The following is a 25,630-nucleotide window of genomic DNA, read 5'->3' as shown; positions in this document are numbered from 1 at the left end:
GGGTCAGCTTGGGTAACAAGTCAAGACAAATACAGATTAGGACAGACCAGTAAAAAAATCTCAGTCCGAGTCAATGAAAATATGAGTTACCAACAACTCAAAAAGACACTTTTGAACAAATTGCTCAAAATCTTATTGGTACGAGTGTCATTAAAAAATTCAAAATACTATTTTCTTAATGAAATTTTGACAAATCTTTTTCTCCAAGTAATAGGAGCCTTCATCCCGGCTATGTAAACAACCAACTTTCTCCCCACCTTTCTCTTCATAAGAAACTTGTGTCCCAAGTTTATGATGGCTGCCATTCTCAGGCAATCTTCAAGCCTCCTCTCCAGATCTCGACTCCTGTTACGTAGACGCGTCTCGGCTTCTCGGTTTTTCAACACTGATGGTATCGTATCTTTCAAGTATTTTCATACAACCCGTTTGACTAGTTAGAATAAGTTACAGGTCATGTAGTAGTTATACGATATTAAGCGTTTATGCAACCCAACACGATTGCCACACTGAATTCTATGCCACCATGACAGACATTTGATCTGATTTGGTTGTTTTGTTTTTCATGACATCAGGTGTTATGGAAGACACAGTTGCACACAGTCGTATCGTTGAGACGGCTGACAATATACATGTATCCGTCGACATGCCTGGATGTGCAAAGAAGGGAGTGAAAGCATCTCTATCAGTTGAACAACTTGAGCGCAAGTCTCTGTGCATCAAAGGCCGTCGAGAGGACAAAGAGATTGACACTACAAACCAAAACTACAGCTGCAACATTGATTTACCAGATAACATCAACACCAGTAACATCAAAGCTGAGCTGGTAAATGGGTTGTTAAGGGTGAAGGGGGTGCTCACCTAATAGGTGAGTCCCCTCTCTTACGCCAAACCAATCCCCGTGTGCCACGTCAAGTCCCCTCTTAAACTCCCCTAACACCCCAATTTGATGGCGTCACTCCCCTCTTAGGTAAATTGGTTTTTTTTTTTTTAAAAAAAAAAAAAGGAAAGCTGTGATTGGACCGCCCCTCTCTCTCTCCTCCCTCTCTCTTCGGTGAGCCGCCACCTAATTCACCCTCTCTCTCTTGGTCACCGCAATGATGGCGGTGCATCCCCGCTCGGGATTTTGGGTCACCGATGGGGGTCACCGATGACACCCCGTATACCCTAAGCTTTAAGTTTCCAAAGGTGGGTGTGGAACAAGAGGGGAAGAAATGGTTTGATGAGATTAGGGTTAAATAAACTTTAAGTAAAAACATGATTAGAAAACCAAATTTATGATTTTTTTTGGAACTTCATTCGGGTTCGGCTTTTAATTTAAAATGATACTAGTTATTGTAGCACAGTTGAACACTTGAACATTACATTACAGGATAATAAATGCTAGATTATCAAAGTTTTTTTCTGGTATGCAAATAAGTTACAGTCTGCAAACTGCAAACCGCAAACGAGATCATTTGCTCTGCTTTGATGCAACTGTTCTTTGAACAGTGGACACGCCGTCCACGAATTTTGTACGGAAAAGAACATTGGCGTTATTGAACATGCCTTCTTTCAAGGAGACAACAATAAACTGTAAACAAAAACAGCAATGAAGATTGTTAGATTAAGTTTGATTATTGAAAGGTTCATATTTTTTTAAATAAATCAATAGATATACCTGTGAATGTGGAAAGTGAGCTTTGATCATTCTCCCAATGTTCTGAGTGTGACTTAGATCAAGAGCTGCATCAACCTATTCAACATAGTAGAAAAATATTTTCAGTCATACATAAATAAATAAACCTACCTAATTAAATTAAAAATAAATACCTCATCTAGAATATAAAGTGGAGCTGGTTTGAAGAGAAGCAGTGCCAGAATCAGTGAAAGTGCGAGTAGAGATCGTTGTCCTCCACTGAGTTCCGACAATGATTGTTTCCAAACGCCCCCAAACGCCACACGCACTTCTAGCCCGTCCAAAAAACTACCTCCCTCTGGGGGTTCTAGCTTCGCCATTGTCCCCGGTAACAGTGTGGAAAATATTGATCCGAAATCACTGAGAATAAAGGTACCATGTTTTGTAGTTGAATTAACAAAATATACATAATTATTATTCTTATATATCTTAAGACACAATGTTGGTGATATTTACCACCAACACCCTCCATTTTAAAAACTCAGTTTTAACCTCTGTGGTATTACTTTGTATTCACACCCTTCAACTTTTGAAAATTACAATCTTAACCCCTAGGCTACTACTCCATTTTACAATTTTTAATTTTTTATAACTTTTACAATTTTCATTTTTAACCCACGCACTATTACTTCATTTTACACTCCCTCAACTTTTGAAGTTTGCCATTTTAACCCTCAAGTTTGAATTCCGTCACCACCCCCTCAAGTTTTAAACTGTGTTTTTACTCCTTGCACTATTACCCCCTCAAGTTTTAAACTGTGTTTTTACTCCTTGCACTATTACCCCCTCAAGTTTTAAACTTCGCACTTTTACCCTCTTGCACTATTATTCTATTTTTAACGAAACCACCCCCCTCAAGTTTTTAACCTTGTGTTTTGCTCCTTGCACTATTACTCCATTTTTACCGCCACCACCCCGTCAAGTTTTAAACTTTATGTTTTTACTCCTGGCACTAATACTCCATTTTTACACCTCAACTTTGAAAATTTCATATGGTTAGTGCATCTCATAACGCTTGGACTGATCCATTCGATGTTTGCAATGTACCCGTCACAGGTATAATTGCCAGTTTAAACAAATATATAGAAATACTTATTAGAATTAATTTGAGTAATTTAAGAAACTCACCTGTTTACTTTCACCCAAGTGACTTTCAGTGTCTCCTTTTTCTTTTCATCAAGCTCTTCGATCACCAGCTTAATCTTAGACTTGTCATTCTGCGTAAAAAGATCCAAATAATTAAAAATAAAATAGAAGTATATATGTGGCAAGCATCAGTTCAGAATCTAACTATCTAAGTTAACTAACCTCAATAATGCTCTTCTTGGATATTAAGTCATTGTACTCGTCTTCTGCTTTCTCAAACATAGCCATAACTTTCTTGTTCACCCTCTTCTCAAGCCTTTAACAAACAAACAAACAACTAAAAAGTAAGTAATGTTTCTAACTTTCTATTTTCCCGCTGTAAAAAAATATGTTTAAACATATGAAAAAATACCCTGCTTGTTCAGCTTGAAGTTTTTCAAACTCGTCTCTTGCTTTGTGTGGATCACGAGAAGTGAAATCGTAGTCACTTCCTTGTCTTCCGAAAAGCTGTTTTTCTGAAGTAATCCAACTGTGTTTTTCAATCAGTTTATCCACTTTCAGTGAACAGTCTTTTTGTTCGGTTTCCATGCGTTTCACCTCATTTTCCAGCTTTTTCCTTTCAAGATTTTTCTCACCCATAACGTTTTTAAGTTTTTGTTCATCTTTGAGGATGCGACTGATTTGTGAATCACACTCTTTAACTTTTGTACGGGCTGCATTAAGCTCAGATTGTGCTTGACTGTGTTCATCTTTCAGTGCGCTAACCTACAAGATTGAAACAGTCTTTCATTTGAGACAAAAGAGACCAAATTGAAGAAGAAAAAAAGATCAAAAAGTCAACCTTGGTCTTAAGTGCATCCACTTCAGAAGTCAACACACCAATCTGTTTCTGAAAGGAAACTAACTGATTCTCCAACGATGTTTGTTCTTGTTTGAAGGCTTCTACTTCCATTAGAAGTTTCTCTCTGTTATTTTCATGGCCCTGGATGAATACTCATGTCAGAACCCCAAAATGTGAAAAGCAAAAAATAACGTAAAACCCATATGAGTAAAATGTCATTTTCGTCCCTGAGGTTTGGTCGGTTTTGCGACTTTCGTCCAAAGGTTTGTTTTTCCGCATCTAGATCCAAAAAGTTTGAAATCTTGCCATTTTCATCTGGCTCGTTAACTCCATTCATTTTCTCCGTTAAGTCGGGGGTATTTTCATCTTTTTTATCAACTTAAAGGGCAATTCAGTCTTTTTCACTTTATGTACAAGTATGTAGCATAATGTACAAGTATCCAAAAGACCGAATTGTCCTTTAAGTTAACTAAAAGACGAAAATACCCCTGACTTAACAGAGAAAATGAATGGAGTTAAGAGTCGGATGAAAATGGCAAGATTTCAAACCTTTTTGGATCGAGATGTGAAAAAACAAATCTTTGGATGTAAATCACAAAACTGGCCAAACCTTAGGGACGAAAATGACATTTTACTCAAAAACATACCTTCAGATCTTTTGAAGCTGACTGCATTTTTGTCTTGACAGCCTTAATCTTTTTCTCTAAATCTTTAAGAATACGGTCCCGATTATTGGCATGGTCATGAATTGATTTTTCAAGAGTTTTGACTTCGGTCACACGTTCTTTATAAAGTGCTTGTTTTTCATTAAGGGCAGATTTTGCTTCTGTAAGCTCCTGCTCAAGCTTTTTTACTATTTCACTAAGCTGCATCGCATATAAACACAATAAATAAGCCGTAATACTCTCTTATTTTATATTATTGTAAAACAAAGTATGTGACGGAACCTTATGATGCTCATTTTGCTCAACCCTACTCTGGAATAGTGAGAGCTCGTTTGACTTTAGTGCCAGCTGTTTCTTTAGATCGTTATACTTTCTCTGAAGTGGAAGGAGCTCGCTGATCTGGACATACAAAACACATCATACACTTGCAAAAAAACGTAATATTTTACGTATACGTTATATTGGAGGTTAACCTTTGCTTCAATTTCTGATAGCCGCATTTGATGTAATGATAATTGTGATTCAGCTTCTGCTAAAGCATGTAGTTGCCTTAATAAATCACCACCACCCCTGCGTATTAAAGAATCGTATTTTAGGTTATAAAAATGAAAATCTTTTTGCTATAGTGAATTCTTGAGTACACAATAATTATAATATTATGATGGATACACGTAAAAATTAAAAAGAGTTTAAGGAAATGTTGCTTACTTGCGAGAACCACCTGTCAGAAGTCCACTTGGTTGATATATGTCACCTTCTAATGTCACACTCGTGGTTCTAACTTGCTGACTGAAAGCAACCTGTGTGTACCGTAAGTTGATACACACAAAAAGAAAAAAAATGCGTTATTAAATTAATATAACAATACCCATAGATTGTGGCAAATAACAAACCAATAGCTAAACACGATTTGCATGTATAAGAAGTTACAACAAAGAAAGTACCTTTTTGGCAGCATCAATGGTCTTGCAGACAAAAGTTGAACCAAACACGTATTCCATTGCACTCTGCAATATTAATAACTCTCAGAAAAGTACGTAAACAAGTAATAGAAAAGCATAAAATCTGTTCAATGTCAATATAAACAAAGAAACAATGAACAAACAACAATGCAAAACATCACAGTGCTATTTTTAATCATTTTGCTAACACAAACAAAAATAAACATTATGGAACAATACAAACCTGAAGTTCAGGCTCGTAATCAACCAGCGAAAGTGCAACTTCAGCATTGCCTTTACCAACCTGAAAACATAAAAAGTTACCAGGTGTAGTTATAAATAGATGATATTAGTATGTTTCCTAAAGAAAAATAGGTAAGAAATATATGAAGTTACCAAATTAACAGCATCTTTTTGAACTTTAGGTGGGACAGGGTGGCTTTGAATTTTGTTCAAAGGAATAAACGTCATTCTTCTTCTAAGATCACCTTTTTCAAGAAGTTGTTTTCCTGTGTTCTCAGTGTCTAGCACAACATTATACAACTTTCCACCCGCACAAACCTCTAGGGCAGTCATTGTTGATCCATCTTTCACTTTTATGAGCTTTGCAACCACACCTTTGACTTTCGACCGGTCAAAGTTCTTCACGGGATCACGAAAACAAAACTCAGTGTTTCCCAAACGTGAAGAAATGTTCCGAATTTCCTCTTTTAATTTATGCACTGCTTCTGACTCCACCATTCGATCCTGAACGATATTCAAATTTCAAAAATAAAATTCATTAAAAGTTGACTAAAATGTCGATATAAAACACACCTTTTCTAGACTTTCCATCTGTCCTTCCTCATATGAGAGAGCTTTCAAAGCCTTTTCAACGTTTTCTACATCTTTTTGTCGGATTTTCAGATTCTTTTCTGCATCAACAGCTTCATTGTGTTTTGACGATAGCTTCATTTTGTTCTCTTTTAACTCCTTTTCACTGTGTTTTATCTTCGTTTTCAACTGCTCAACCTCTGTTTCGGTTTTTCCAACAGCCACTTTAGCGTCACCAAGCTGATCTTCAAGACACTTTTCTTCATTACCGCTACTCTTACCAGCAACTACACCCTGTTGAAAGTCATCACAGTCAACTTTAACAGCTGCTGAAAATCTATTTTCTAAACCATGCCACAATGCAATCTACATAACCTAGGGCTGCAAATGAACCGAACATTCGGCGAACAGTTCATGAACCGTTCAGCGAGAAGTTTGTTTGTTTAATAAATGAACGAACACGAACAAGAATTTTCGTTCGTTTAGTTAAATGAACGAACATGAACAAAGGCCGTGTTCGTTCATTAATGTTCGTGAACGTTCGGTAACGGGGTCGTTGATGCTTGTTTGTGTTCCATAGTTCATTAGGGTTTTTAATTCATATATTTATTTAAATACTTCAAAATTCCCACTAATAAAATATATTTTATAATTAATAGTGTATTCTATATTACATACCTTTTAATTCCAACTAACAAAATATATTTTATAGATATTGGTGTATTCTATATTACATACCTTTTAATATATTTTTGTGCTGTGTATGTTTTTCTGTTCATTAACGCTTGTTTGTGTTCATTTTTTGTTCATTTGTGTTCATGAACGATTGTTTGTGTTTGTTACCTAAAATTAACGAGCGAACACAAACACATTCATTTTCTTAATGAACAAACAGAAACAGAAAATCTCGTTCGGTAAGTGTTCATGAACAGTTTGTGAACACCTTTATTTCCTTAGTGAACAAATACAAACAAGGCCTTGTTCGTGTTTGTTCGGTTCGTTTGCAGCCCTACATAAGCCCGACATTACCTGTTGTTCTTTCTCAAGGTCTTCTAAACTCTTCGCTAGCTCCTCCGCTCTCTTCTTCAGATCAGCAGCTCCATCTTCTGCACGTTTTACAGCAGCAATACTATCTTTCTCGGACTGCTTCAGTTCTTCAATATTCTTCTCAATCTAACGACACCAGAACATGGAGATTTACCACATTACAAAGATTAAAGAGCGTAATTTGCATAAAAAGGATGTTAAAACTAATAAAAAGTGTACCTTTTCTGCATTCTTTCTTTCGGTTGTGAGATCATCCTCTCGGTTTTTCAATACCGACACCTCCTTAACAAGATCACGCGAAATAGCATCAACTTTATCCGACAAACCTTTAACCTCTCCACCCATAGTTGCGTCTTTTTCACCGGTTAACTTCGTCACACGTGCTTCCATCTCTTGTACCTCAGTATTCATACTCTCCACATCATTATCAATCTCAGTTATCTTTGCCTTTATCTCATCAACACCATGTACCGCATTATCTCGAATTTTCTCTGCTTGTACATATTCATACGCGATGCAAAACCGTTTCAATCTATCCAACTCCGCATTCCCGTTAGACCATTGCATGTATTGCATACGTTCTTTTCTCAGTTTTTCCAGTGCGGGGAGAATTTCCTGATCAAGAAGCTTGTTGATCTCGTCAACCTTACCCTGTTTTTTCTCGAGAGTTTTTAACGCAGCGTCTTTTTTTGTTTCGTACATTCTTGTTCCGGCAGCTTCCTCAAGCATTGACAATATTTCGGGAGGTTTCATGTTTAGCACTTTGGTGATGCGCCCTTGCATGATTAGAAAATGTGGATTGTTGACGTTTAGTTGCACCGAGTGGAAGAGATTTTGTACTCTACTTGGTTGTGCAAGGTGGCCGTTGATCAAGTACTTGTTCCTCCCACCAACCACAATCTGTACCACAAGATTAAAAAAAAAAACCATCAACCCACACTCGAATTGACATAAATTAAACATAAGCCAAAATGTAATTAACATATACACTGGATAGTCAACCCATTTTGGTCAACTTTATAACCAATAACTATCTTTTCCCATGTTCATATATACAGCTTAACAAAAAAATTAAACTTTCACCCAATTAAAACCAGCATGATTACGTTTGTAACAGGAATTGTAATACAATACCAAATTTTTAAACGTCTATAAATTTTACAATAATCAAAAGACAAACAACACTGTTGACACCTAAACTCAATTCATAGCTCTTCCTCTTAATACTACCAATAAAAGAATTATACCTCACAATTAGGTTTTTTCTCTTCTTGACTGTGTAAATTCTAAGAAATTGTTCAATAAAATCAACTAAAGGCACTCAAGCATTCAAATTTCAAACTTACTCGCTACAAACATGATTATACTTGTAACACGAATTGTATTACAATACCAACTTTTTTAAAGTTTTTTAAAGTGTGTAAACTTTACGATACTCAAAAAAACAATAAATAACATGGTTAAAATCTAATCGTAAAAAATATATTTTCAAAGTTTGTAAATTTTACAATATTCAAAAGACAAACAACACAGTTGACACCTAAACTGTATCTGTACATCTTTCTCTTAATACCGCCAATGAAACAATTATACTTCACAATTAGGATTCTTTATTCATGATCAACTTGAGTGTGCATTCTTACAAACAGTTCAATTATACATAATCTAATGTTTAATTAAACATACAAATCAATAAGTCAACCCCTCTTTTGGTCAACTTTGTAACCAATAACTATCTTTTTTCATGTTCATAGATACTACCTAAGAATAAAATTAATATTACTTTTCACCCAATTAATAACATCTTTTTTCGAAGTTTGTAAATTTTACGATATTCAAATAACAAACAACACGGTTAACACCTAAACAAAATCCATAGCTTTTCCCCTTAATACTACTAATAATGACACAATTATACCTCAAAATTAGGGCTTTTGTTGTTAACAAATTAAGTATAAATTCTAACAAATTGTTCAATTAAAAGCACTCAAACATTCAAATTTCAAACTTACTCACCACAACCAATCAATTCCAACAACAAATCAACAAAACTACCTGACGAGTGACGGTAATCTCAGAACAATCTTCATAACCAAGAGGGCTTCGACTCCTATCAGAATTATCAAACACAACGGAAACCGTAGCCTTGGTGATACCAGCTTGCCCTTGCTTATACACCAACTCCTGCAGATTCGAGGCTCGAACCTGCTGCAAATTGGTGATACCTAACACGAAGCAAATCGAATCGAGAATGTTGGATTTACCGGATCCGTTGAGACCAGTTATAGCGTTGAAGAATGGATCGAAACCTGGAACAACTGTTCGTGTTGCGTATGATTTGAACCCTTCTAAACAGACCTCTTTGATGTACATATTGTGAGTGAGTTGTGTTGGAACCCTAGAAATGTGAGGGGAGGAGAATAGGTGAGGTGAGTGAACACGTGGAGTGGAGTAGTTTTGAAGAGGAAGTGTTGGGGTTTTCGATTAAAAACCCTAGAATTTGAAGGGGAAGAAGATGATGAAATTAAAAGGTGTTTGCAACAAGGCGGGAAGATATGGTTTTGGTTGTGTTTTGAACAATTTGGATCCGGTTGTTGTGTGTTAATAAATGGACTTTCGAAATAAAAAATTGGACTCTCCTACATAGAGTGTGAGGACCACTTCTCTCGCACTCGCACTGGTGTGCACGGTTTGGTTCGATGTTTAAGTAAAATCAAAATCAAAACTGTAATTGAAATGTTTGGTTTTTAATTTTTGAAAACTGTTTGTTTTGGTTTTTTCGGTTTTTTGAACAAGATTACGTAAGATTCAAAAATAAAAGTTATAATCCAAAATTTAAGAATATTTTTAGATGTTTACATTTAAGTTATTAGGCTTGGGTTTTTCATTGGAGACTCAAGTTTGATACCTACTTATGTCACTTTTTGGTGAATTAAGGCAATGAAGGATTTTGAGCTAAGTCTTGTGCGAGGTTGTCAATTCGAATTTTGAGTCCACCTGGGTTTTCGTACCACCGTGTGTTACGCCAGAGAGTTATGCTCTTGTGGTGGTACAATGATTGTCAAGTGGTTTCCTGGGGGACGCCCAAGCCAAACTCTGAAGTCAGTGTGGGTCTGCTTAAGACAACATAATCTAGCCAAAGTGGGGCAACGGGGTTCTCCAAATTTGGGGAGTGCAGTGGCGGCGGTGGCCTAACACATGAAAGTCGTCATTCTAGAAAAATTCTTGTTCACGTAAACCTAACTTTCTAATTTATTTTTATGTTTCTCCAAAAATTTTATTAAGAAATTTTCTTTTATAATACTTTGAGTATCCTTAATTTTTATATTAAAGTTTGTTATTTCTTGTAGACAGTAAATATATGTTGATGTTTTTATTATAAATATTTGACATTTAAGAATAAAATTAATAATATCTACTGGTTTGGGTTAAACATTTAAATTTAAACATAAAAATATACGGACTAGGCTACTATTGTAACTTATCGGTTCGGTTCAGTTTTTTTTTGGTTATTGAAAATAGTTATCCAAAAACCGAACCGAAATTTTTAGTCATTAAAAATCCAAAAATAGAATCGTCGTTTTTGTTTCGGTTCAGTTTTTTCGGTTTTCTGCTCATCTCTATCAAGCACCATCTACTATCCTAAAATTCAATGAGATTTAAGAGCATTCATCTCTATAATTATACTAATTTTTTTTCCTTTTCAAGTAAATAATATTTTATATATTTTTTATCATTATCTTTTCTCTCTTCAGAAGATTTTAAACAAAATATAGTGCGTGAACAATATCTTACCAAATTTACTTATAAACAGTAACATTTTATCTCTCTTCCGCTCACCGCCACTCCATGCTATATAGAGAACTCACTTATATAAATATAGAGGATCGAAATTCATAGTAGTTATCAATCTCTATCACTATAATTTAACCAAAATACTATTTTTTCTCTAAAATTTGTTTATTTTTTTTACAACCTCTCACATCATATTACCTATCTCTATTTGATCTTACTTACAAACATTTATTTTTTTCCCAAGTTTCATACACTCGCAAAATTATACTTAAAGAGGAATAGTGAGTCTCACTACTTAGAGAATGTGTAAGTTTTCTAAACTGCATCTCTATTCGAAAAACGTCGATAAAAAGTACAAATAAAAGAAAACCTTGTACTTTTCTATATTATTTTGAGAAGGTAATTATATAGAGAGCCTAATGTAAATGCTCTAATAACTTTAAAGTTATCCTCAACTAACGTTCATTCATTCTGCTCCTTTATAGTACCCCTAAGCCATTTTTCTTAAAAACAAAAACAAAAGTTACCGTCAAATTCTATTACCCGGGCGCTCTACCAGTGAAACCGACTTCCTCTACCAGTGAAACCGACTTCCATTACCCGCACGCTCTACCATATTAGTTGGTGGCGGTGTCACCAATAATGCACTACTACCCAACTGGTGCTCCAGCCACCCTTACCCTGTTTTGTGACCGTAGATCATTTTTTACTGTAAACAAAGTTATATTAATTTGTCAGGTGAATACCGTAAAAAAAACATTATAATTTTTTTTCTTTTTTTCACAAAAGTTCCTCAACAATTTATTATACTTGAAAGTTCTTTCACATGTCAATATTGAATAAAAGTGTGAAATAACTTATAATAACTTGTTATTGGTTATTTGGCACACATATAAAATGTACAATGCTAATATGGACTCTACTTGTCAAAAATGGACGCATAAGCAAATTATGTGGACATCTTTTTATCTTTTGTGATGTGGCTATTGTTACTTTTTTTAGATATACTTTGTAGTTATATGTATATTTTTGTAACAAATTATATGACAAAAATCCACATTTCTTTACCAACAAAATAATAAAAAGGGCCATTTGATTTGCTTGTGTGTCTATTTCTGATAGATAGGTTATAGATGGCAGCATAATATGTCTTACAAGTGTATCAAATAAGCAATAAACAAGTTATTATATATTATGTCACAATTTTGTTCAAATTGACACGTAGAGGAGGTACCTTTATGTGTAAAAAATTATTGAGACTTTGTGATTTATTTGTTTCTCCCAACAAATTTAAGAACTCCAATAAATGTCTTTAATAAACAACCTTTTTAGACTCGTCATGAACACAAAAAATGTAAAAAACTACCGTCGACTAGACAATAGCAACCATCGATTGTTTGTCGGAGGCTAGTCTGTCCGACTCCTAGAATTGATTGCTTTTGTTATACATTTCTTGGAGTTTTTAATTTTTAAGACAATATGTAAACCGGTAACAAAATAAAAACAAAGTAGAATTTGAAGAAAAAATAGGTTAACGGCTTACGCCTAATGGAGTTACGGGTAAGTAAACAAAAAATGGACTTACATGGATAGTAGGATGTATGGGTGAAATCGGGTTATGGGTAACTAAATTTATGCTTAATTAAATTGGCTTTAGCTTAATTTGAGCCTACTAATAAAAATATAATATTGTCCCAAATACCTTTTTAATAGAATAAATTACTAAACATTATTTATTTATTCTTTTGAGTTTTGGGGTGACTATTTTTTCATAAAATAATTAAGGTCTACACCAATCTTTTTCAGAGAACTGGACCGAACATCAAATCTTTCTCTTTACTGGTTCATTGGTCAAACCGGTCGGATCGGATTTAAGAACCGGATATACATATCTTTACTTTACTATTAAAGGGGACTATGAGCTCACATAAGAAACACTTATGTGTCGATCTCTGAGACACGCCAATTCAACATTTCTTATGTCAGCATTACATTATAATATCACTTAATTTCTTATAGACCCGGACTAGGTCGTGTCTTGCCTAATTCCCTATAGTTATGGCTAGGATACCAATCTGTCACACCCCAACCGATGGCGGAATCATCGGGGCATGGCACTGAGCGAAACAGATTGTCCAGAAGTTTCCACAACAACTATCATTACTATTTAGTTTAAATGATACGTCCCATACCGTATCCCAAATAATAAAACAAGTTATTACAGATAAGCATCTAGTCAAATATTCTGTTCCGACAACTCAGATTTAAATATAGTAAAATAAATATTGTTTCTGCTCCTAAAGACCCCTAGATTGACTGCTACAGACGACTATTTGTTGGGGGCTCTAGACGCTTTATTCTAGCCTCGCTTCCCTAGCAAGAATGCATCTTAAGCACCTGCCACATACGTTAAAATAAAGTCAATACATGAAATGTAAAGATGAACATACAAGTTTGATAATAGCATATAGAGTTCGAAATAGTTTACGCGTAACCAGCACGTACACAGAGGAAAACGAAGCATGTTAATTATCGACATGGATCTATCGATACCAATGACTGCGGGTTGACTGTCCGAGACAGTTCGCAATACATGATTACCACCGTAATCCATGCAAGTAATTGTCCTTAACAACCCCCGTGTGAACGGGTGCTGAGTCCAAACTATAGTACTACGTCGTTAAGGCAGGTAGACAGCATTCCACGTGTAAACATAACAACAAGCATTCATTTAGTCATGTAATACATGCAGAACGGTTAGCGTTTAAATGATTGAGTAGTGTGTTCGATTGTGATTTTTGATAAGTAACGTACGTAACACCCAAAAGTGTTAAAGCAAAAAGGGTTCGAGTATACTCACAGCGATTGATTGATGGATTGAAGGGAGCGCTTGAGAGTAGGGTTAGCCTGAATAGTTCGATAGCATAACGATGAGTAACATTTTACGCGTTACAGGGTAACAAGTGATGATGGGTCGAACAACCTGGTCGATCGAACTGGTGGTTCGATCGAACGGGTTGTTCGTTCGGTTAGACAGTCCGTTCGGACAGCCTGTTCGATCGGCCGGTAGGCTCGATCGGTTGGACTGTTCAAGTGGATTGTTTCTTCCTTTGTGTAGGAAGTGTTTGTGTATGATGGCTTGTCCTTTTGAAGTTTTCGTTGTAGTATTTGAGAACACTGATGTTCTTACCTTTCAGGTCGATCGATCGAACGGGCCGTTCGATCGGCCGGCTTAACCGATCGGTTAGACACTTCGGTAGTAAGTCCTCAGCAGGATGTCACCTGATCGGACATCATGTTCGATCGGGTGGCACTCCAATACGTCGAACGAGTTGAAAATCGATTAAGGATTGAAGCATAGTATCTCATGATCCGAAGAGTAATGTTGACAACAGTCGCTCGATCGAACATTACTTCGTTCAATACCATACTTCATAAAATTGTCAAAGTGTGGGGCCATGTGCTAGCCGATCGGCTGGCCTGGTCGATCGGCTGACATGTCCGATCGGATCGAACAACCTGTTCGATCGGTCAGCATTCTAACCTGATCGGCCTGTTCGTCTAACACTTGGTTGTTCTGATTGTTTAACGTTATATCGAGGTATTTTGACAACGAGCTGAACCATGGAACCTTCGTTCTTACTTGTTTCTCCTGCTCGGACAGGAATCACCCAAGCCCGGCCGGTGAACGGTTCGGAACGGTGGTTTAACGTTTAACCCGAAATCGGTGAACCTCGTAGATAGAATCCGAATCTTGAACCACACAACCATTAGAATGATTAGTGAGTTGGCTCAAGCTCCGTTTCTACCGGTTTGAAGGCATTGAGTGTAAAAGAGTTGAAAGAAAGTTGGAAATCCTTCTTCCAATCCTTCACACCATGTTCAGATCTGTGGTAGATCTTAGTGTTTTTATGTGGAAATCGGCTAGATCCAAGTGATTCTTGGTGGATTGAGGCCAAAACATGAAGTTCTTGAAGAACACCATGATGACATCATCCTAGAATGCTTAGATCTTGATGATTTCACAGTTAGAAATCAAGATTTGAAAGATAGAAAGGTGTAGGAGTGTGTATTGATCAAGAAAGTACAAGATTTAGGATGAAATCTTATCGGGATTGATAGAAATCTGAGAAATAGAATGTGAGCACGAGCTGGTCGGTCAGAGGGTTTCCAAAAGTGGAAAGAATGACAATGACAGGCCTATTTATAGGCTTCCAAAAGAGGAAAGGGGCTGGTCGATCGGCCAGGCATCCCGATCGGACAGCCTGCTCGATCGGACAGTCCGTCCGATCGGCTGGGCTGTTCGATCGGCTGACAGCCTGATCGATCAACAGCCTGTGTTGAGCATTCGGTGCGACGATTTCTGATATTTCGATTTCGATTGGAGACGATACGAGTACGATAGAGTTTCCTATTCGAATTACTTTTAATCCCAACCACTATATCTACATACAAGCATCTATATCTCGCCTAATCTCTTCTCCACTAATTATCATGATTCGATTTCGATTGAATTCGATTGAGTTTCGAGTTTCGATTCGATTGATTCAATTGATTACCACACAAAACATAAAGTAAGCACGCACAGGTAACACATAAGGCACACACACACGTATAATAACACCAAATTCGTGTAATTCGAGTTTCGAGTTCGATTGATGATTCGATTAGCTTGATTATTGATTGATTAACTTTATCGCATTGTTACTTCCTACTATTCACAGTCGATAGGCGTTTCGCGTCGATTAAACATTCAGTTACTTCGATTCTTTTGATTAACAACACTTACTCCACATAATACAAAACATAAAATAGACTAACTACAGTCAAAGAAGTCAAACTCGGCTTTGACTTTGACTTTGACTTTGGCATTCGAAAACACGGGGTGTTACAGCCTCCCCTTGTTTAGGGAATTTCGTCCCGAAATTAAGCTCGAAGCTGCACAGCACTATGAATGATATTACCAATTTCTCACTTCAGGTCTTCATTTAAACGACTGCGGATACTTAGCCTTCATGTCGCTTTCGAGTTCCCAAGTGAACTCCGCGCCTCGTTTGCCTTCCCATCGGACTATCACGATAGGGATGCGCGAGCGTCTGAGTTGCTTGGTTTGGCGATGCATGATTTCGACAGGCTTTTCCACGAAGTGTAGTGTTTCGTTGACCTGAAGATCGTCAAGAGGTACAATCAGATCATGGTCAGCTAGGCATTTTCGGAGGTGGACGTTACTAAGTTCCTCCGGTAGTTCGAGTCTGTAGGCGACTTTTCCGATCCTTTCAAGAATCTTAAAAGGTCCAACATATCGAGGCGCTAGTTTCCCTTTCTTGCTGAATCTGACCACACCCTTCCAAGGTGATACCTTTAGGAGTACGTAGTCGCCAGCGTCAAATTCAAAGGGCTTGCATCTTCTATCGGCGTAACTTTTCAGTCTATCCCTGGCTTTCGACAAGTTGTCTCGAATCTGGAGGATTTTGTCAGTCGTTTCTTGTAGTAACTCGGGACCGGTTAGTTGCGAATGACCGATCTCGTGCCATACAATAGGCGAACGACATCTTCTTCCATATAAGGCCTCGAATGGTGCCATTTGTATGCTGGCATGATAGCTGTTGTTGTACGAGAATTCGACTAATGGTAGGTATTTGTTCCAACTACCATCGAAGTCTATGACACACGCCCGGAGCATGTCCTCAAGAGTACAGATCGTTCTTTCAGTATGTCCGTCGGTTTGAGGATGGAATGCGGTACTTAAGTTAAGCGACGTACCAAGAGATGCTTGAAACGTTTCCCACAATCGCGAAGTAAACCGAGCGTCACAGTCTGAAATGATGTCACGAGGCGTACCATGATTACAAATGATCTCGTCGGTGTAGATTCGGGCTAGTCGTTCTACCTTGTAGTCTTCCCGTATTGGCAAAAAGTGGGTTGATTTGGTCAGACGATCAACTATGACCCAAACGCTGTCGTGACCTGATGGCGTGGGCGGAAGTTTGGTTATGAAATCCATAGCTATACTTTCCCGCTTCCATATAGGGATTGGAGGTTGTTCGAGTAAGCCAGAAGGTCGTTGATGTTCAGCCTTAACTCTCGCACAAGTTAGGCAACTTCCAACATAGAGAACAATATCCCGTTTCATGCCCGGCCACCAGTACTTGTAACGAAGATCCTGGTACATTTTATCGGCACCGGGATGAATAGAGTATCGGGATTTGTGAGCTTCGTCCATTATAATATTTCGCAAATCGGTTCGCTTAGGGATCCAAATTCGGTCCAGATAATAGAAAATCCCATCTACTTTGCTTACAAGCTGAGCTCCATCATGATAGATTCTCTCCTTCTTCAAGGTGCGTTCGTTAAAACAAGCATGCTAGGCTTCGCGGATGAGGGTTTCGAGATCATGCTGGGCTTGGGTATTGCGAATACTGAGCAAATAACTCCGTCTGCTGAGCGCGTCGGCAACAACATTTGCCTTGCCTGGATGATAACGGATCTCACAGTCGTAATCGTTAAGAAGTTCTACCCATCGGCGTTGACGCATGTTAAGTTCTTTCTGATTAAAGATGTGTTGTAAACTCCTGTGATCGGTGAAGATCGTACACTTGGTACCATACAGGTAGTGTCGCCAAATCTTCAATGCAAAAACAACTGCGCCTAGCTCGAGATCGTGGGTTGTATAGTTCTTCTTGTGGATTTTGAGCTGACGAGATGCGTAAGCTATAACCTTGTCCCGTTGCATGAGAACACAGCCGAGACCAAGGTTGGAAGCATCACAATAGACAATGAAATCATTGTTTCCGTCTGGCAATGTGAGGACAGGAGCGTTGTAGAGCATATGCTTGAGGGTTTGAAAGGCAGACTCTTGTTCAGTTCCCCAAACAAAAGGCTTGTCTTTATGGGTAAGGGCGGTAAGCGGCACAACGATCTTAGAGAATCCTTCGATAAATCGTCGATAATAGCCCGCTAGTCCGAGAAAAGAACGAACTTCGGACGGGTTCTTAGGCGTAATCCAACTCTTAACTGCTTCAATCTTCGCAGGATCGACATAAATACCTTTACTATTAACAATGTGACCCAGAAACTGAACCTCCTCCAGCCAGAATTCACACTTGGAAAACTTGGCATAGAGTTGGTTCCCCTGGAGTAGCTCGAGAACCAAACGTAGATGTTGCGCGTGTTCGGTCTTCGACTTAGAATAGATCAAGACATCGTCGATGAACACAATGACGAAACAGTCTAGAAACGGCTTACACACGCGATTCATCAGATCCATAAAAACCGCGGGTGCATTAGTTAAACCAAAAGGCATAACAACGAACTCATAGTGGCCGTATCGAGTACGAAAAGTGGTTTTGGGGATGTCTTCCTCTTGAATGCGCAATTGTGATAGCCTGAACGTAGATCGATCTTTGAGAAACATTTGGCACCTTGCAGCTGATCGAATAGGTCATCGATTCGAGGTAGAGGGTAACGGTTCTTGATGGTCAATTTATTCAACTCCCGATAGTCGATGCACATCCTGAACGACCCATCCTTCTTTTTAACGAAAAGGACTGGCGCGCCCTAAGGAGAGGTGCTCGGGCGAATAAAGCCTTTTTCAAGCAATTCCTGAAGTTGGTTCGAAAGTTCCCGCATTTCGGATGGAGCGAGTCGATAAGGAGCTTTGGCTACGGGATTAGCTCCAGGAATGAGGTCGATACGAAAGTCGATATCACGACTTGACGGTAGTCCAGGAAGATCATCAGGGAATACCTGAGGAAATTCACGAACCACTGGAACGTCTTTGACTTCGGCCTTCTTTTTCTTTTCCTTCTCCGCTACTACAATGTTGGCCAAGAAAGCTCTGTATTCCTTGCGGAGATACTTGCTAGCTTGAATGCATGACATGAGCTTGAGACCTTTCAAAGTTGTTTCACCGTACACACATAATAGATCACCATTCACGAGCGAGAATCGAATCATCTTATCAAAACACACCACTTCAGCATGATTTTCGCGAAGAAAGTCCATGCCTACTATGATGTCGAAACTTCCGAGTTGCATGGGAATAAGGTCGATTGGGAAGATATGATTGTTGAGCTCGAGAGTACAATCACGGAGAACAGAGTTAACGGTGACAGTTCTTCCAGTAGCGACTTCAACTTCGAATGACGAGGGGAGATAAGAGCGCTTACGACTAAGGAGCTTCTCGAATTCAAACGACACAAAGCAGTTATCGGCTCCAGTATCAAACAAACATGATGCATATATACCATTCATAATCCACCATTAACCATGTTGTTGTCAGCCTGGGCTTGACGGGCGTTGATGTTGAAGGTTCTGGCACGGGCTGCTTGCTGTTGCTGCTGAGGCTGCTGCTGCTGCTGTTGGGGCTCTTGTTTCACAACCCTATTCGGGCACATGTTTGCAAAATGGTTAGGATCACCACATGCAAAGCAGACTCGAGCATTGACTACGGGTGCTTGAGCTACGGGTTGGCCTTGAGGGGCTGGGAGTAGAGCTTGATGAGCGACGGCAGGAGCTGCGGTGTTTCGGGGACCATAACGACAGTTTGCAGTGAAATGACCGTAGAGGTTGCAGTGAGCGAAGAAATGACAGGAGATTCCCACCGGATGATGATATAAGCATGTTGGGCAGAGCGGGTGGGGACCTGTGTAAGCACGCTTTGCTGGCGGTGCATTGGTCACTGGAGCTGGTCGGTGATGAGACTGTTGTTGAGCCGGTACGGCTTGCAGAGGGGCAACAGTTGTTGTGACAGCATAGTTCTTGTTGCTGGAGCTGCTGTTGTTGTTCTTCTTCTTTCGGCGTGATGATTTGGAGGGTTGAGCAGTGGAGTCGGTGGTTGGTGCAGTAGTAGCTTGATGCAGAGACTTGGATGGCTTATCCCAGAAACCAGACTTTACCCGCTTGTCATTGATCCCGGCGGCAAGCAAGTAGGTTTCCTCAATTGATGATGTCTTGGCGGCGTGAACAAAGTCGGCAACACAATCGGGTAGAGCTCGAATGTACATCTTGATGGCCATGTCTGGCGTCTTGACTTGATCGGGATAGATAATGCTAAGCTGCTTGAAGCGAGCAGTTAAAGCAGCGTTGTCTCCATCCTTCTGCTTGATGTTCCAAAACTCGTCCTCCAGCTTTTGGCGTTCATGGGGAGGGCAGAATTCGTCCATCATGATGGCCTTCAGCTCTTCCCAAGTCAGCTCATAAGCTGCATCATTCCCGCGTTTGTTTCGTTCGGCCGTCCACCAGTCTAGAGCTCGGGACTGGAAGACACCGGTCGCATTGAGGGTACGGAGATTTGCAGGACAGCCGCTTTGGCACAGAGTGACTTCAACCGAATCAAACCATTGAAACATGGCGGTAGGGCCATCTTCTCCGGTAAACTCTTTTGGTCCGCATGCCTTGAACTGTTTGAAGCTGAAAACAGTCTTGTTAGCATCTTTAGGAGCGTCAATTCGCGACTCCTCAGACGATTTGCTGACGTTTTTATACACCTCACTTACAGCTTTTGCCACTTGCTTGGCAATGATAGCAGCGAGACGCTTGTCTCTCTTTTCTTGGCGGGTAAGTGGGGTTCGGTGTCCATATGACAACATGGTCTGCAACAGACATCGTCGTAGGTCTCAGACACAACAAATTGAATCTCACCTCACACGTCTACTACTTACTAAAGCTTAGGAACACGTCGAAACATGTATCACATAAACACATAGGCACATAACCACAGATTCACGTAATCACAGAAGCACATAGAGCACATAGAGCACAGTATCACAGAGGCACATAAGCACATAGGCATTTAATCACAGAGGTAGATAATATCACGTAATCCTCCTATCAGCACACAGTAGCACGTACAGTATCCTGACTACCTCTAAGTTTTGTGAGTATTCGAATATAGTGGTCGCGTATAGCGTATCGGGTAGTATAGTATGATTGTATAGCATATCGAGTATAGTATAAGCACATATCATAATATCGTCTGGATTCGCAGCGACTTGTTACCGTCTTGAGATAGAAAAACAATGTGAGTCGTGTGTGTCGATCGAAGTGATAGCAAAAATCGAATAATTCTCCAAAAATTTAAACACATAAACAGATATATACACATAAAAATATAAAATCAACGAACGATCAGAGTCGGCAGTTGCGGGCTCAGAATCGAAACACATAAAATCGAGAAATAGATTGTCTGCGGCTAATAGACATTGACTACCCAAAGTGGTTCGACTATTCACATTAGACTTGTCGTCACATTTCGACTTTCAGGTTTGTGTTTCTGCCTCGATTCTTGGGCATTCAACACGCATTCCTTAGGTCATACTCGTGAGTTCAAGTCGTTGGAGTCCGTCGTGGCTTTGGTGAGATAAATAAAATCCGGAAGAAGTTGTCAAGGTTAGGGTTTCACCCCTAGCTTAGCAACTTCTTCCTTGTTTTAGTAAAATATGAGGAGATTATTCATCAAAATATGGATTTCACTCCTCTTTTGGTATAATTCTCCTCGTTGGTTCTGAAAAATTAATGAAGAAATCATTGATGAATTGACAAAATCAGCATTGACCAAGCAATTTAGTCGGGAGTTTGCGGTTTTCACACCTAATCCTGACTAAACCGCTTGACTCTATTTGAAAATTCGAGTGCAGTGATAGTGTAGAATAAGCGAGAGGTAGCACATAAACTTGGTCTGTTGGTTCCTAACTATAGTTTAGGTCTCTAAGACAGCGACCCGGACTAGGTCGTGTCTTGCCTAATTCCCTATAGTTATGGCTGATGAATTGACAAAATCAGCATTGACCAAGCAATTTAGTCGGGAGTTTGCGGTTTTCACACCTAATCCTGACTAAACCGCTTGACTCTATTTGAAAATTCGAGTGCAGTGATAGTGTAGAATAAGCGAGAGGTAGCACATAAACTTGGTCTGTTGGTTCCTAACTATAGTTTAGGTCTCTAAGACAGCGACCCGGACTAGGTCGTGTCTTGCCTAATTCCCTATAGTTATGGCTCTGATACCAATCTGTCACACCCCAACCGATGGCGGAATCATCGAGGCATAGCACTGAGCGAAACAGATTGTCCAGAAGTTTCCACAACAACTATCATTACTATTTAGTTTAAATGATACGTCCCATACCGTATCCCAAATAATAAAACAAGTTATTACAGATAAGCATCTAGTCAAACATTTTGTTCCGCCAACTCAGATTTAAACATAGTAAAATAAATATTGTTTCTGCTTCTAAAGACCCCTAGATTGACTGCTACAGACAACTATTTGTTGGGGGCTCTAGACGCTTTATTCTAGCCTCGCTTCCCTAGCAAGAATGCATCTTAAGCACCTGCCACATACGTTAAAATAAAGTCAATACATGAAATGTAAAGGTGAGCATACAAGTTTGATAATAGCATATAGAGTTCGAAATAGTTTACGCATAACCAGCACATATACATGAAATGTTTCGGCTGGCCTGGTCGATCGGCTGACATGTCCGATCGGTTGGGCTATTCGATCGAACAGCCTGTTCGATCGGTCAGCATTCTAACCTGGTCGGCCTGTTCGTCTAACACTTGGTTGTTCTGATTGTTTGACGTTATATCGAGGTATTTTGACAACGAGCCGAACCATGGAACCTTCGTTCTTACTTGTTTCTCCTGCTCGGACAGGAATCACCCAAGTCCGGCCGGTGAACGGTTCAGAACGGTGGTTTAACGTTTAACCCGAAATCGGTGAACCTCGTAGATAGAATCCAAATCTTGAACCACACAACCATTAGAATGATTAGTGAGTTGGCTCAAGCTCCGTTTCTACCGGTTTGAAGGCATTGAGTGTAAAAGAGTTGAAAGAAAGTTGGAATCCTTCTTCCAATCCTTCACACCATGTAAATGTTCAGATCTGTGGTAGATCTTGGTGTTTTTATGTGAAAATCGGCTAGATCCAAGTGATTCTTGGGGGATTGAGGCCAAAACATGAAGTTCTTGAAGAACACCATGATGACATCATCCTAGAATGCTTAGATCTTGATGATTTCACGGTTAGAAATCAAGATTTGAAAGATAGAAAGGTGTAGGAGTGTGTATTGATCAAGAAAGTACAAGATTTAGGATGAAATCTTACCGGGATTGAGAGAAATCTGAGAAATAGAAGGTGAGCACGAGCTGGTCGGTCAGAGGGTTTCCAAAAGTGGAAAGAATGACAATGAAAGGCCTATTTATAGGCTTCCAAAAGAGGAAAGGGGCTGGCCGATCGGCCAGGCATCCCGATCGGACAGCCTGCTCGATCTGACAGTCTGTCCGATCGGCTGGGCTGTTCGATTGGCTGACAGCCTGATCGATCAACAGCCTGCGTTGAGCGTTCGGTGCGACAATTTCTGATATTTCGATTTCGATTGGAGACGATACGAGTACGATAGAGTTTCCTATTCAAATTACTTTTAATCCCAACCACTATATCTACATACAAGCATCTATGATTCGATTTCGATTGAGTTCGATCGAGTTTCGAGTTTCGATTCGATTGATTAGCACACAAAACATAAAGTAAGCACGCACAGGTAACACATAAGGCACACACACGTATAATAACACCAAATTCGCGTAATTCGAGTTTCGAGTTCGATTGATGATTCGATTAGCTTGATTATTGATTGATTAACTTTATCGCATTGTTACTTCCTACTATTCACGTTCGATAGGCGTTTCGCGTCGATTAAACATTCGATTACTTCGATTCTTTTGATTAACAACACTTACTCCACATAATACAAAACATAAAATAGACTAACTACAGTCAAAGAAGTCAAACTCGGCTTTGACTTTAACTTTGGCATTCGAAAACACGGGGTGTTACAACGCCCAAGCCAGACTCTGAAGTCAGTGTGGGTCTTTTTTAAGACAACATAATCTAGCCAAAGTGGGGCAACAGGGTTCTCCAAATTTGGGGAGTGCAGTGGCCTAACACATGAAAGTCGTCATTCCAGAAAAAATCTTGTTCACGTAAACCTAACTTTCTAATTTATTTTTAGAGTAAATTACAAGTTTTGTCCTTTATGTTTGTCCCAAATTTCAGGCGTTGTCCTTTACCTTCAAAATTGACGACTTTTGTACTTAATGTTTGAAAATGTTGCATGTTATGTCCTTTATGGCAAACCCAGTTATAATTTTCAGTTAAATTAAGTCATGTGCAGGAAACATGAGGATAGAAATGTCATTACACCTCCCATATGTCTTTCCTCATTATTTAAAACCCAGTTACACCTTTTACACATTTACACATTTACATTTAAGGTTCATCATTTGCACATTAGGGTTCATCCATCAGAAGTTCTGAGAGAGAGAGAAGAGAGAAGGAGAGACTTTCCCCACCAGCTCCGCCACAACTCTGCCACGAGCCACCGTTCAATCTCCGACACCGACTCAACTCGACGAGTTCCACTCTCCTCTCTGCGCCGACTCACCTCTCCGCTCCGACACCACCTACCACCACCATCTACCACCAGAGAAACGGGTTCTTTCAGGCTTGCAAGATGGTTCACCATCAGAGAAGGTAGTGCTTCCTTCCACCGCGCTTAGAACTGGTGGAAGCTTCTCTAATGGATTACAAACTTCAACCCCTGTTTCCATAACTTACGATGCAGCAGGCAACTTACCAATTTACAAAACTTGCATGTTTTTTCATCTTTCAAAAATCATAACTTGTAATTTGACCCGTTTTGAGATCTGGGGATTCCTAGTGATTCAGTTTAGTTTTACTATGGTTTGAGATTTGGGGATTCCTAGTGATTCCCATAAAAGACCATATTAGGGGCTGACGGTTAATCTCCAGAGAATGATTTATGAGTTATGGATGATACTGGGTGGGTACGAATTATTATTTGACTTGATATGTATATGAAAGAAATTGGGACTGGTATTCACTATCCAATAATCGATGCATATTCTATCATAAAATCAGTCCTATTGATTTGGGGATTTTTTGTTTGAGATTGGGATTATGTTGATGGTGATGTTGGAGATGGTGGGTCAGGCGATGGTGGAGACAGTGGGTGATTGCGGCAGGGGAGGGTGGGAGGTGGTGGTGGTAGGCGGCAGGTGGGGGTGGGAGGTGGTGGCGGTAGGTGATGGCAAGTGGTGGGTCTGCAACTTTTGAAGATGGTGGGTATTTATTTTAAGTTAATTACATAAATTTCCCTAAAAAAAATGAAATTACAAAAATGCCCTCATGTGCTTTGCACATGATCAGATTTAACAAAAAAAATTAACTGGGTTTGCCCTAAAGGACATAACGTGCAGGATTTTGAAACGTTAAGGACAAAACTCATCAATTTTAAATGTAAAGGACAGCGCCTGAAATTTGGGACAAACATAAAGGACAAAACTTGTAATTTACTCTTATTTTTATGTTTCTCCAAAAATTTTATTAAGAAATTTTCTTTTATAATATTTTGAGTATCCTTAATTTTTATATTAAAGTTTGTTATTTCTTGTAGACAGTAAATACATGTTGATGTTTTTATTATAAATATTTGACATTTAAGAATAAAATTAATAATATCTACTGGTTTGGGTTAAACATTTAAATTTAAACATAAAAATATACGGACTAGGCTACTATTGTAACTTATCGGTTCGGTTCAGTTTTTTTGGGTTATTGAAAATAGTTATTCAAAAACCGAACCGAAATTTTTAGTCATTAAAAATCCAAAAATAGAATTGCCGTTTTTGTTTCGGTTCAGTTTTTTCGGTTTTCTGCTCAACTCTATCGAGCACCATCTACTAT

The 25,630-nt window shown here is 38.9% G+C and overlaps 2 protein-coding genes across 2 annotated transcripts; one reads left to right on the top strand and one right to left on the bottom strand.

Moving 5' to 3' along the window:
- Positions 1-229: 229 nt before the first annotated feature.
- On the top strand, positions 230-917 carry LOC110871074 (heat shock 22 kDa protein, mitochondrial-like). Its single transcript, XM_022120043.2, has 2 exons — positions 230-391; positions 573-917. The coding sequence occupies exons 1-2, from the start codon at positions 292-294 to the stop codon at positions 860-862; spliced, it is 390 nt and encodes a 129-aa protein (XP_021975735.1). The 5' UTR covers positions 230-291; the 3' UTR covers positions 863-917.
- Positions 918-1,258: 341 nt separating this feature from the next.
- LOC110872780 (structural maintenance of chromosomes protein 2-1) lies at positions 1,259-9,742 on the bottom strand. The gene is made up of 18 exons (XM_022121655.2): positions 9,124-9,742; positions 7,288-7,968; positions 7,051-7,194; positions 6,025-6,315; positions 5,605-5,955; positions 5,453-5,512; positions 5,212-5,274; positions 4,976-5,067; positions 4,741-4,837; positions 4,550-4,666; positions 4,250-4,468; positions 3,603-3,743; positions 3,174-3,526; positions 2,984-3,077; positions 2,804-2,892; positions 1,810-2,035; positions 1,658-1,732; positions 1,259-1,570 (listed from the first exon to the last, which is right to left on the bottom strand). The coding sequence occupies exons 1-18, from the start codon at positions 9,439-9,441 to the stop codon at positions 1,451-1,453; spliced, it is 3,531 nt and encodes a 1,176-aa protein (XP_021977347.1). The 5' UTR covers positions 9,442-9,742; the 3' UTR covers positions 1,259-1,450.
- Positions 9,743-25,630: the final 15,888 nt, after the last annotated feature.

This window comes from Helianthus annuus, chromosome 8 (assembly GCF_002127325.2).
Source record: "Helianthus annuus cultivar XRQ/B chromosome 8, HanXRQr2.0-SUNRISE, whole genome shotgun sequence".
NCBI lineage: Eukaryota > Viridiplantae > Streptophyta > Magnoliopsida > Asterales > Asteraceae > Helianthus > Helianthus annuus.
Note: the sequence above shows the minus strand (reverse complement) of the source record. Positions and strands in the feature narration are given on the sequence as shown.

Coding starts and splice junctions, on each gene's coding strand:
- LOC110872780 (XM_022121655.2), bottom strand. CDS start 9,441: ATGTACATCAAAGAGGTCTGTTTAGAAGGGTTCAAATCATACGCAACA. Junction 3,744..4,249: donor CAGCTTCAAAAGATCTGAAG/GTATGTTTTTGA, acceptor GTATTCATCCAG/GGCCATGAAAATAACAGAGA. Junction 1,571..1,657: donor CTCACTTTCCACATTCACAG/GTATATCTATTG, acceptor TTTTGTTTACAG/TTTATTGTTGTCTCCTTGAA.
- LOC110871074 (XM_022120043.2), top strand. CDS start 292: ATGATGGCTGCCATTCTCAGGCAATCTTCAAGCCTCCTCTCCAGATCT. Junction 392..572: donor TCGGTTTTTCAACACTGATG/GTATCGTATCTT, acceptor TCATGACATCAG/GTGTTATGGAAGACACAGTT.